This window comes from Balaenoptera musculus, chromosome 1 (assembly GCF_009873245.2).
Source record: "Balaenoptera musculus isolate JJ_BM4_2016_0621 chromosome 1, mBalMus1.pri.v3, whole genome shotgun sequence".
NCBI classification, from domain to species: Eukaryota; Metazoa; Chordata; class Mammalia; order Artiodactyla; family Balaenopteridae; genus Balaenoptera; species Balaenoptera musculus.
In genome coordinates this window covers 113,098,244-113,111,430 of record NC_045785.1, presented here as the reverse complement: position 1 = coordinate 113,111,430, position 13,187 = coordinate 113,098,244, and the positions used below count along the sequence as shown (strand labels likewise).

General features: G+C 37.5%; 1 protein-coding gene across 9 annotated transcripts in view; it reads left to right on the top strand.

Annotated features, from left to right (window-relative positions):
* ASH1L (ASH1 like histone lysine methyltransferase) overlaps positions 1-13,187 on the top strand; it is a 213,573-nt gene that overhangs the window by 82,423 nt on the left and 117,963 nt on the right. For all 9 annotated transcript variants that reach the window (XR_005017158.1, XM_036831168.1, XM_036831148.1 and 6 more), the window contains one exon: positions 6,185-6,926. Coding sequence is in view for 8 of the 9 variants with exons in the window: in XM_036831168.1 (XP_036687063.1) it covers positions 6,185-6,926 (742 nt within the window). In the remaining variant the exon portion in view is untranslated. The remainder of the gene's footprint in view (positions 1-6,184; positions 6,927-13,187) is intronic.

The window sequence follows — 13,187 nt, the reverse complement described above, 5'->3', positions numbered from 1 at the left end:
ACTAGCTCTTAAAATTTCTGCCCAGAAGTAACATGTTAGTTCTCACATTTCAATGCCAGAGCAAGTCACATGGTTAAGTCTTATGTCAAGGAAGTATGGGAAGTATAATCCTATCAAGGGAGGAGCAGCAAATATTTATGAATAATAATATAGTCTGCCACATAGGCATTTTAGAAAAATGCAAAACATTACAATATGGAGAATGGACTGTGGCAAGAGAAATGCATGAAGACAGTAGATAATGGCTTCAGGTTTGGATATATAAAATTTGAGCTGTCTTTGGGCTATTGAGGTAGAGATGTTAGATAGGTGTGGTTTATAGTTTATGACACCTATGGTAGAGATACAGATCTAGCAGTATGTAGATAAACTTGAATTTGACAGTGAATGAGGTTGCCCAGGGAGAAAGTGTAATTTGAAAAGATGACAGAGTTGGAGATTTAAGATACATTAGATTTGAGAGGGAAGTGGATGAAAAGATGTCAGTGAATGACATAAAATTTTTAAATAGTTTTTTAATAAAAAAAGTAAAGAGTACATGTCATAGAAATCTCTTAATGTCAGACGTCATAAAGAGGTCAAGAAAGATTTGGACAGAAAGTGTGAAATGATTGGGGAAAAGTGGTTTTTGTTTTTTTTGGCTGCGTTGAGTCTTCGTTGCTGCACGCGGGCTTTCTCTAGTTGTGGCAAGCAGGGGCTATTCTTTGTTGTGGAGCACAGGCTTCTCATTGTGGTGGCTTCTCTTCTGGCGGAGCACGGGCTCTAGGCATGCAGGCTTCAGTAGTCGTGGCTCGCGGGCTCTAGAGCGCAGGCTCAGTAGTTGTGGCTCACAGGCTTAGTTGCTCCACAGCATGTGGGATCTTCTCGGACCAGGGCTCAAACCCGTGTCCCCTGCATTGGCAGGCGGATTCTTAACCACTGCGCCACCAGGGAAGTCCCGGGGAAAAGATTTTTTAAAACAGTTTGCAGGCAGAGGTAAAGTTAGAGCAATTTGGAGGCTTGAGATGAGGAAAGGGGACTGTTAGAATTTAGGTAGCATTGGAATAGATTAGACCTCTTTATTTCCAGCAGTGTGGTAGATTAGATGTGCAGAGGAAACAAACTTCTCAGTACCAAGAACTAAAAATACTAGATAAAATGTGGAAAACATTTCTTAAAACATTTACTGAACTTTGAAATACATAAATAGAAAACCAGAGACTTTCAGAAAGCTTGATTCAACACAAATAAAGAGCATTAGAGCTACTTGACATCTGCTTGAATCCTGATGGTATAGAGCCTGGTTATTGGAACACATCCAGGTATAAGAGACAAAGGACAAAGCCTAGAACTCCAGCAGACAGAAGTTCACATCAGATTTCCCTGTATAAATGTGTAACTCCTTAATGGTGTTACCAGTGTAAGAGCAAATAGAAACAAATCTATCACAGAAGCTAGATCCTTGTTTCAGTTTTAGCTTTGGGTGGAGCAGAAAAAAGAGTTTCTGAACACAAGCTCATACTCACCTTCTGTCTCTCATGCAGATTTATATTGCCTGTGAGACAAAGAAAAAAATTAATTAAAATTTGTTGTAGGTTGGTCGTGCCCCCAGTTGCTTTGCAGAGCCAAAGGCAAGCTTAATTTCTGTTCAGTATAAAGCTAAGCTTTTCTTGATCAGTGTATCCTCCATCTTGGTTGACCTAGCCTTCTCATTTACTCCAGCAGCCCAGGAATGGCAGCCTTTATTTTGCAATTGAAAGGCAAATAAATCAACCAGAAACTATGTATGAACAATTTCTCCAACTTAACATGTTAAATGCTCAGATTTTGCTGTCTTCCTTTTTAACAGTGTATCATTACAGTGTCCAGCATCCAATCAAAAATTAATAGACATGCCAAGAAGCAAGAAAATATGACTTAGTGGAATAAAAATCAGTCAGTGGGAACTGCCACAAAAATAACATGTGATGGAATTAACAGACAAGTACATTAAAACAGCTATCTTTGAGAATTTAAAGGAAAACATGAATATAGCGAATAGTAAAAATGGAAGATATTTTTAAAATCTAATGTTAACTGCTTTAGGTGATAAATATCTGAAATGAAAATTTCACTGAATGGGATAACAGCAGATTAGACACTACAGAAGAAAAGATCTTTGAACTTGCAGAAATACTAATAAAATCTATCTAAAATGAGTTGTAGAGGTGGGGAAAAAGACTGATATAAAATGAATGGAATTTCAGTGACCTGTGGTACAGTATCAGCAGGGCCAACATACATAGGCTCTGAGTCTTATAAGGAGGAATAAAAAATATTTGAAGAAATAATCCTCAGAACTTTTTCACACTTAATGAAAGTTATCAACCCATAGATCCATGAAGTCCTACAAATCCCAAGCAGGATACACAAACATACAGAAATCAAGGGACATCATTATCAAATTTCTTAAAACCAGTGGTTAAGAGAAAATCTTAAAATTAACCAGCAAAAGCAAAGAGACAAGAAAACACATAGTATACAGAGAAACACTGGAACGAATCACAGCAGATGGATTGTCAGAGATGTTGTAAGACAGAAGACAATAAAAATGATGTCTTTAAAATGCTGGAAGGGGAAAAAAACCTATCAATTTAATATTCCATAACCAGTGAAATACCCTTCAGAAATGAAGGCAAAATAAATATTATCAGAAAAACAAGCTTAAAGAATTTGTTGCCAGCAGGTTTACAGTAGTAGAAATGTTCTTCAAACAGAAAGATCATAGTAGATGGAAACATGGCTCTACCAAAGGAATGAAGAGTTCCAGAAATTTTCAGTAAATAAATATAAAACACCCTTTTCTTATATTCTGTTGAAGTTCATGTGGAATTATATCAAGATAGCATCATATTCTGGACCATAAAACATCTTAATAAACTTTAAAAGTTTGAAATCATACAGAATATATTTTAAGAACACAATGGAATTGAATTAGAATTAAGTAACAAGATATCTTGACATTCCCCAAATAAGTGAAAAATTAACAACACACTTCTAAATGGCCCATAAGTCAAAGAGGAAATCACAGACAAAATTAGAAAATCTTTTAAATTGAATAAAAATGAAAACACATAAAAATTTTATGGGGTATAGCTAAGTCTGTGTTTTTAGGTTTACAAAGTTACGTTATTAAACAAAAAAGGTCTAAGCCCAAACTCTCACCTTTAGGAAGCTAAAGACAGTAGAACAAATGAAACCCAAATTAGATGGAAGAAAAATGATAAATATAAGAGCAAAAATAAACAGAAAACATAGAGAAATCAATGAAAGCTTATACTGGTTTATCGAAAAAAAAATTTTAAAAAGGAGAACGGTAGCTGAAAGGATTAAGAAAAAAGAAATTGAATTAGCAGTATCAAGAATGAAAGAGAGGATATCAGTGCAATTGCTACATACCATAGCAGGACAATAAGGGAGCATAATGAACAGTTTTATGCCAATAAATTTGATAAAAAAGAGCACATTCTTTGAAAAACACCAGCTACTAAAACTCAAGAATAGCCTAAAGAGCCCTACATCTATTTAAGAAATTGAACTTGCAGTTTAAAACCATTCTACAATGAAAACTCAAAGCCCAAATAGCTTCAATCATGAATATTTAAGGAAAAAATAATACTAAGTATATAAAAACTATTCCAGAAAGTAGGAGCATTTTCCCAACTCATTTTATGAGGCCAGCATTACCCTGATTCTGAAACCAGGCAACACGTTACCAGAAAACCACACTAGTAAGCATGAATGCAAACGGTACAAAATATTATCAGATAGAGTCCAGTATGTTGAATATATAGCATACCATGACTACATGGGTTTATTTCAGGAATGCAAGGTTGGATTAACATTAGAAAATCAATTAATGTATTTTACAAAATTAACAGTAAGTGAGAAAATCATAATCATCTAACTAGGTAAAGAGAAAACATTTGCCACAATCTAACATCCATTTTTAATTTTTTTAAAAACCTGATTTTTAGAAATAAAAGGCATACAGATAGGAAAGGAAGAAGAAAAAAATATCTGTTTACAGATGATATGATCTATAGAAAAATTCCTAAGAAATCTGTCAAAAACACCACTGAACGGGGCTTCCCTGGTGAGAATTTCACTTTTATTCCTTTGCACTTAAAACATCAGAAAAAGCACTGGACTAGAAATATATGTATTTAAAGTTCAGTTCTTTATTCAATATTTAGCTGTTGAGTCTCTTAACTGGACCTTCATTTTTAAAGAAGTAAGCTCTATTCTTTCTGCTCCTCATCTCAGAGAGTGAGAATTGTTTTTTTGACCCACCACATATTATTAGGGAAACATGGGCCAACTTTGAATTTATTGTGGGTACTGTAATGTACCTTATTCAGGAAACTATCAACTTGCCTGTGAAAGACAAATGCATATGGTATTGGGCTGGCCAAAAGGTTCGTTCGGTTTTTTCTGCAAGATGGTTCTAGTAGCACTTAGTTGTCTTTAACTTCATTCAAAACAATTTTGTTAGATTGTATGTGACAGTTGTCATATCAGCGTACATTTAAAAAAAAAGACTTATCAGGACTTCCCTTGTGGCGCAGTAGTTAAGAATCCACCTGCCAATGCAGGGGACATGGGTTCGATCCCTAGTCCGGGAAGATCCCACATGCCACGGAGCAACTGAACCCATGCGCCACAACTACTGAGCCTGCACTCTAGAGCCCGCAAGCCACAACTACTGAGACTGTGTGCCACAACTACTGAAGCCTGTGTGCCTAAAGCCCGTGCTCCGCAGCAAGAGAAGCCACCGCGATAAGAAACCCGCACACCTCAACGAAGAGTAGCCCCCTCTCGCCGCAACTAGAGAAAGACTGCATGTAGTAACGAAGACCCAACACAGCCAAAAATAAATAAATAAATTCTTAAAAAAATAAAAAAAGACTTATCGAAATTGGTGAATTTTTGTGTAGCCATTTTAATATTGAAGATGGAAGGAAAAAAAGCAACATTTTTGGCATATTATGCTTTATTATTTCAAGAAAGGTAAAAACACAACCGAAATGCAAAAAAAGATTTGTGCAGTGGTTGGAGAAGGTGCTGTGACTGATCGAACGTGTCAGAAATGGTTTGTCAAGTTTCGTGCTGGAGATTTCTCACTGGACGGTGCTCCACGGTCGGGTAGACCAGTTGAAGTTGATAGCGATCAAATCAAGACATTAATTGAGAACAGCCAACATTATACCATGTGGGAGATAGCCACCATACTCAAAATAATCTAAATCAAGTGTTGAAAATCATTCGCATCAGCTTGGTTATGTGAATCGCTGCGATGTTTGGGTTCCACATAAGTTAAGCGAAAAAAAACCTTCTTCACCGTATTTCCACATGCTAATCTCTACTGAACATAATGAAAATGTTCCATTTTCAAAACAAATTGTGACGGGCGATGAAAAGTGGATACTGAACAATAATGTGGAATGGAAGAGATCATGGGGCAAGCGAAATGAACCACCAACAACCACATCTAAGGCCGGTCTTCATCCAAAGAAGGTGATGTTGTATATATGGTGGGATTGAAAGGGAGTCCTCTATTATGAACTCCTTCTGGAAAACAAAACGAGTAATTCCAACAAATACTTCTCCCAGTTAGACCAACTGAAAGCAGCAGTTGATGATCCAGAATTAGTCAGCAGAAAACTCATAATCTTCCATCAGGATAACGCAAGACCGCATGTTTCTCTGATGACCAGGCAAAAACTGTTACAGCTTGTCTGGGAAGTTCTGATTCATCCTCCATATTCACCTTCAGATTTCCATTTATTTAGGTCTTTACAAAATTCTCTTAATGGAAAAAATTTCTATTCCCTGGAAGACTGTAAAAGGCACCTGGAACAGTTCTTTGCTCAAAAAGATAAAAAGTTTTGGGAAGATGGAATTATGAAGTTGCCTGAAAAATGGCAGAAGGTAGTGGAACAAAAGGGTGAATACGTTGTTCAATAAAGTTCTTGGTGAAAATGAAAAATGTGTCTTTTATTTTTACTTAAAAACCGAAGGCACTTTTTTGGCCAACCCAATATTATGATATTTAATCTTGCTATGATAAATAGAGTGGTATTCCTTGTCTTTTATCCTTTATAAAGTTATTTAAATAACTAGTTGTGTTCAGTTTTTATCATGTGTGATTTGTTGTCTTATTTAGTGAACGGAGTTCCGTCTCGAAGTCCAAGATTGGTTTCTTCTGGGGATGACTCTGTGGATAGTCTGCTGCAGCGGTTGGTACAACATGAGGACCAAGAGCCCCTGGAGAAAAATATTGATGCTGTGATTGCATCTGCCTCTGTGCCACCTTCCTCCAGTCCAGTCCATAGCCACAGCAAGGAGCGAACCCTGGGAAAACCAGACAGCCTTCTAGTGCCTGCAGTCCCCAGTGACTCTTGCAGTAGTAGCATCTCACTCCTTTCTGAAAAGTTGCCCAGCAGCCATTCCCCCCATCATATCAAGAGAAGTGTAGTAGAAGCTATGCAGCGCCAAGCTCGGAAAATGTGCAATTATGACAAAATCTTGGCCACCAAGAAAAACCTAGACCACGTCAATAAAATTTTAAAAGCCAAAAAACTTCAAAGACAGGCCAGGACAGGGAATAACTTTGTGAAACGCAGACCAGGTCGACCTCGGAAATGTCCCCTCCAGGCTGTGGTATCAATGCAAGCATTCCAAGCTGCCCAATTTGTCGGCCCAGAATTAAATGAAGGTGAAGAAGGAACAGCACTGCACCTTGGCCCTGATACAGTTACAGATGTCATTGAAGCTGTCGTTCAGAGTGTAAACCTGAACTCAGAACATAAAAAGGGATTGAAGAGGAAAAGTTGGCTGTTGGAAGAACAGACCAAGAAAAAGCAGAAGCCATTCCCAGAAGAAGAAGAACAAGAAAATACTAAAAGGTAATTTCTTGTTTAACATTTTGAGTAGAGGAAACTAGCTTATGCACAAATATAACATATCTGTGCAGCTGAATTGTTCATTTAATCTAACAACCTTTTACTATATAAGACCTGTTCTTTTCTGTTCTAAGTGTTCTTACTTATGGCTGTCCAAAATTATAAATAATTAAGAAGCAAGGGGGAATGTAACAATCTAACACAAGGCCCTTACTATACAGATGAGGAAATCAAGACCCAGAGAGATTGTGTGTTTTATCCAGTGTATAAATATGAGTGGAATTATTTTTACTATCACACTATCTTATCTCCTTTGTGCTCTAAAACTTTTCATCCCTATCGTCAAATACATTTTTTAAGTCTTTCTGCATGTTAGATTTTTTTCTTAATTAATGAATTAATTTATGGCTGCATTGGGTCTTTGTTGCTGCGCGTGGGCTTTCTTTAGTTGCAGCAAGCGGGGGCTACTCTTTGTTGCCGTGCGCGGCTTCTCATTGTGGTGGCTTCTTGTTGCAGAGCACGGGCACTAGGCGCTCGGGCTTCAGTATTTGTGGCTCGCGGGCTCTAGAGTGCAGGCTCAGTAATTGTGGTGCACGGGCTTAGTTGCTCCGTGACCTGTGGGATCTTCCCAGACCAGGGCTCGAACCCGTGTCCCCTGCATTGGCAGGCAGATGCTTAATTACTGTGCTACCAGGGAAGCCCTTAGATTGTTTTTTAATAGTTTCTTTTTTATATTTTTACTTTTCCCCAAAAGGTGTAGGGCAGAAGTAAAAAATCACCCTCCACCCCCACCCCCGAGAAGACCATTTAATCCTTTTGTTATATATCCAACCAGATTCTTTCCCTGAAGGAATATTTGGTTTTAATTTTATGTATTTATTTATTTATTGGCCTCTCCATGTGGCATATGGGATCTTAGTTCCCTGACCAGGGGTGGAACCCGTGTCCCCTGCCGTGGAAGCACAAAGTCTTAACCACTGGACCACCTCTGTTTACAGAAGTTTTTCGTAGCTGTCTATGCATACGTCTATGAAAAAATACTTTTTTTATAGAGAATATATGGGATTTAAAATTTTTTCCTGAGAATACATGGTCACAAATCAGTGAAACTAGAAGTTTACTGATTCAGGAGTTAAAGTCTCTTCACATGATCTCATTTCTTATCAAATCCTATTTTCATGGGTAAGACTGTTAACAATATATTTATTGTGTATCCTTTGATACTTTTCTTATGCATTTACAAATACATGCATATGCAAAGCTGTTATTTTATATAAGTGGTAACATACATATTACACTTAATTTTGTAACAACTTTTCTCTTTATATATCTTGGTGATCTTGTCATTTAGTACATATAGAATTACCTTATTGCATGTCAGGAATATATCATAATTATTCTCCTTCAAAGGGTTACATATTACTTTTTTACATATAGGTCTTAAATCAGCTGAAATTTATTCTTGTATAAGGTATGAGTGAGTGCTATGTTTATTGCCAGTTATTTATCAAGGTTGCAGATTTGTAAGCATTTTTGTTTTATATGTAGTGTCTATAATTTATATTCCCATTGGATTTTTGTGAAGTTTTGGGGTTTTTTTGAAAGGGGAAAAAATTTAATTAAGAGATTTAAATTTTTTGAATTTTTAAATGATGGTCTTACCACTATTAATTGATCATCATTTCCCTGCTTGTTTGAAATGATACCTTTATCATATAATAAATTCTTAAATATCTTTGGGTCTTAGGGTGTTCTTTTATATTTTTATATTCTCTTCCCATCAGTCTGTTTTGTTATCAATCTGTTATTTCTGTTTTAATTACTGAGGCTTTTAAAATTTCTACAAAGAGAATGACTTTTGCCTTCGCTATAGTAAGAAAGTGACAATTTGAGACATCTTAACCATTCACTTTAGGAAGGGTCATGTTAAAAATGTGCCTCAGAGAAAAGGCTTTATTTCAGATAAGCCCTTCTGTTCCAGCAAGTTCTAGTAGCATTAGTCAGCAACATTAAACACTTATTTTCCACAAAATTATATTCTGGAATTTGAGGAGATGGTAAAGAGAAAGATACAGTTTCCACCCTCAAGAGATTGTGTAGGCAAGGACATGGCACAGTGAGTTCCCAGAGATAGCAACAGTTTTTCACCTTTCTCGAACTGGAACCTACTGTAGCACTTGTTGTATAGCAGGAGTTTGTTCATTTATTTCTTTATTTTATTTTAAAAATAAATTTATTTATTTATTTATTTATTTTTGGCTGTGTTGGGTCTTCGTTGCTGCACACTGTCTTTCTCCACTTGCAGCGAGCAGGGGCTACTCTTCGTTGCAGTGCACGGGCTTCTCACTGCAGTAGCTTCTCTTGTTGCGGAGCACGAGCTCCGGGCGTGTAGCCTTCAGTAGTTGTGGCATGTGGGCTCAGTAGTTGTGGCTCTCAGGCTCTAGAGCACAGCGCAGTATTTATGGCACACAGGCTTAGTTGCTCCGCAGCCTGTGGGATCTTCCTGGACCAGGGCTCGAACCCATGTCACCTGCATTGGCAGGTGGATTCTTTTTTTTTTTTTAATTAATTAATTTATTTATTTATTTTTGGCTGTGTTGGGTCGTCGTTTCTGTGCGAGGGCTTTCTCTAGTTGTGGCGAGCGGGGGCCACTCTTCATCGCGGTGCGCGGGCCTCTCATTATCGCGGCCTCTCTTGTTGCGGAGCACAGGCTCCAGTCGCGCAGGCTCAGCAATTGTGGCTCATGGGCCTAGTTGCTCCGTGGCATGTGGGATCTTCCCAGACCAGGGCTCGAACCCGTGTCCCCTGCATTGGCAGGCAGACTCTCAACCACTGCGCCACCAGGGAAGCCCGGCAGGCGGATTCTTAACCACTGCACCACCAGGGAAGTCCCTCTTCATTTATTTCTAAATTAGGTATTTATTGCAAAATTATTTCATGTGCTGAGGGTAAATACAATTGTAAGCAAATATAGAAATATTCCCTATCCTCATGGTTCTTACATTCTAACTACTATTATGAAGAATTATTTAGGTTTATGAGCTTATATTAGAGGTAATTGACTCAGTTTTTTTGTGGAAGTAATGACTAAGGTAAAATCTGAAGAACAGACTTTATTTGTTATTTAGAGGAGCAACGCCAGAGCATACATTTTAGACTGGTAAGTATGAAAAGGCATGGCAGGTTCAGGGAAATGAAAGAAACGTTTTGCGGCCAAAACACATTAATTAGAGTAGTATGGTGTCAAATGAGTCTAGAGAAGAGGTGGTAGGGACCAGATCTTGCAGAGGTCCTTGTACACCATGTTAAAGAGTTTGATCACTATTCATTGATTAATAACAAACCAGAATGCAAAAGAATATTGTAATGATTATGAGCTGGGTTCTAGACTCAGAAAAACCTGGGTTCAAATCCTGGATCTAAAAGGAAAAAAAAATTTTTTTAACTCATGGAAAAAAATAAAATTACAATTAAAATATTAAAAATATTTAGAAGTGAGTAAATACTGTGCTACATATTGAAATTTGTGGGATGTATCTAAAGAGGTACCTAGAGGGAGATTCATAGCCATTAATGCTTATATTATTTTCAAGAATGCTGAAAATTTATGAATGAAGATATTACCAAACAAAACTTGTGTCTGGTTGCCGGTACACAGTAAAGCCAAACTAATGACACCAGGTTGTGGTGAGGGAAAGTGCAGCATTTATTACAGGATGCCAAGCAAGGAGTTCAGGACAGGTAATGCTTAAAAAGCCCGAATTCCCTGATGGGTTTTAGGAAAACATTTTTATTTTTAATATTAATCTTTAGTGGAGTATAGTTCTCTACAACGTTGTGTTAGTTTCTGCTGTACAGCAAAGTGAATCAGTTATACGTATACATATAGCCCCTCTTTTTTGGATTTCCTTCCCATTTAGATCACCACAGAGCATTGAGTAGAGTTCCCTGAGCTATATACAGTAGGTTCTCATTAGTTATCTATTTTATACATGATATTGATAGTGTATATATGTCAATCCCAATCTCCCAATTCATCCCACCTCCCTCCTTTAGCTCTTGGTATCCATTCGTTTGTTCTCTACATCTTTGTCTCTATTTCTGCTTTGCAAATAAGATCGTCTGTACCATTTTTCTGGACTCCACATATATGCATTAATATACGATATTTGTTTTTCTCTTTCTGAGTTACTTCACTCTTTATGACAGTCTCTAGGTCCATCCACTTCTCTACAAATGACCCAGTTTTGTTCCTTTTTATGGCTGAGTAATATTCCATTGTATATAGGTACCACATCTTCTTTATCCATTCTTCTGTTGATGGACATTTAGGTTGCTTCCATATCCCGGCTATTGTAATAGTGCTGCAATGAACATTGGGGTGCATGTGTCTTTTTCAATTATGGTTGCTGGGTCATATGATAGTTCTATATATAGTTTTTTAAGGAACCTCTATACTGTTCTCCATAGTGGCTGTATCAGTTTACATTCCCAACAGTGCAAGAGGGTTCCCTTTTCTCCACACCCTCTCCAGCATTTATTGTTTGTAGATTTTTTGATGATGGCCATTCTGACCAGTGTGAGGTGATACCTCATTGTAGTTTTGATTTGCATTTCTCTAATAATTAGTGATGTTGAGCATTGTTTCATGTGTTTGTTGGCCATCTGTGTGTCTTCTTTGGAGAAATGTCTATTTAGGTCTTCTGCCCATTTTTTGATTGGGTTGTTTGTTTTTCTCATATTGAGCTGCATGAGCTGTTTGTATAATTTGGAGGTTAATCCTTTGTCACCTGCTTCATTTGCAAATATTTTCTCCCATTCTTACAGTTGTCTTTTTGTCTTGTTAATGGCTTCCTTTGCTGTGCAAAAACTTTTAAGTTTAATTAGGTCCCTTTTGTTTATTATTGTTTTTATTTTCATTACTCTAGGAAGTGGGTCTAAAAAGATCTTACTGTAATTTATTTCAAAGACTGTTCTGCCTATGTTTTCCTCTAAGAGTTTTATAGTGTCTGCCTTACATTCAGGTCTTTAATCCATTTTGAGTTTATTTTTGTGTATGGTGTTAGGGAGTGTTCTGATTTCATTCTTTTACATGTAGCTGTCCAGTTTTCCCAGCACCACTTATTGAAGAGGCTGTCTTTTCTCCATTGTATATTCTTGCCTCCTTTGTCATAGATTAGGTGACCATAAGTGCATGGGTTTATCTCTGGGCTTAGGAAAACATTTTTAAAGGCAAGGTGAGGGAGGGGCGTCCCAGGTATATGATCAGCTCATGCACAAATCTCTGATTGGTTGATGGTGAGGTAACAGGGTGGTGTCACAGAGGTTAAGATTATCAATCCTTAAGTGCCAGTAGTTCTGTGATGCTTATGATCATTAAGTAATTAATTTCTTCCATTTGGTTTTAGCATCTGTAAAACAACTTCAGGAAATGTGCATCAGATACTATTATCTAGGTACTTCAGAGAGGAACTAAAGCAGAGGATATAGGGGAGGGGTCCTCCTTGGTTACAAAGAGTCCAATTAAGAAATTCTAAAAACGATGGGAGGTCTCTGGTGGCGCAGTGGTTAAGAATCCGCCTGCCAATGAAAGGAACACGGGTTTGAGCCCTGGTCTGGGAAGATTCCACATGCCGCGGAGCAACTAAGCCCGCGAGTGACAACTACTGAAGCCCGCGCGCCTAGAACCCGTGCTCCACAACAAGAGAAGCTACCGCAATGAGCAGCCTGCGCACTGCAACGAAGCGTAACCCCCCCACCTCGCCGCAACTAGGGAAAGCCTGTGTGCAGCAACGAAGACCCATTGCAGCCAAAAATTTTAAATAAATTTATTTAAAAAAGAAAAGAAATCAGAAAAATGAGAATAAGCCCCAAAATGTAAAGGACAGAGATAAAACATATACGTTAAATTAACAAAATAAAGCTAAGGTACAGTAGAGAGAAACACTGAAGACCAAAGTTAGTAATACTAATGATAACGAATAAAATATACAAACTTCTGGTAAGGTTGATCAATAAAGGAAGAGAAAGGGAATAATAAAATTAGGAACTAAAAAGGAAATTAGCTATATATGAGAGATTAAAATGTGACTACTATAAGAACTTTATGCCCAACAAATTATAAAACTCAGTTGAAATGTATGTGCTGTATTCCTAGGAAAAATACCTACTCGGAAAGAAATACCCTTTGTGCTTCTGTAATGTAAGTTGAATCTACAACGTCTTGCCACACGAAAGGACCAGGACCAGGTTTAAAAGAGAGTT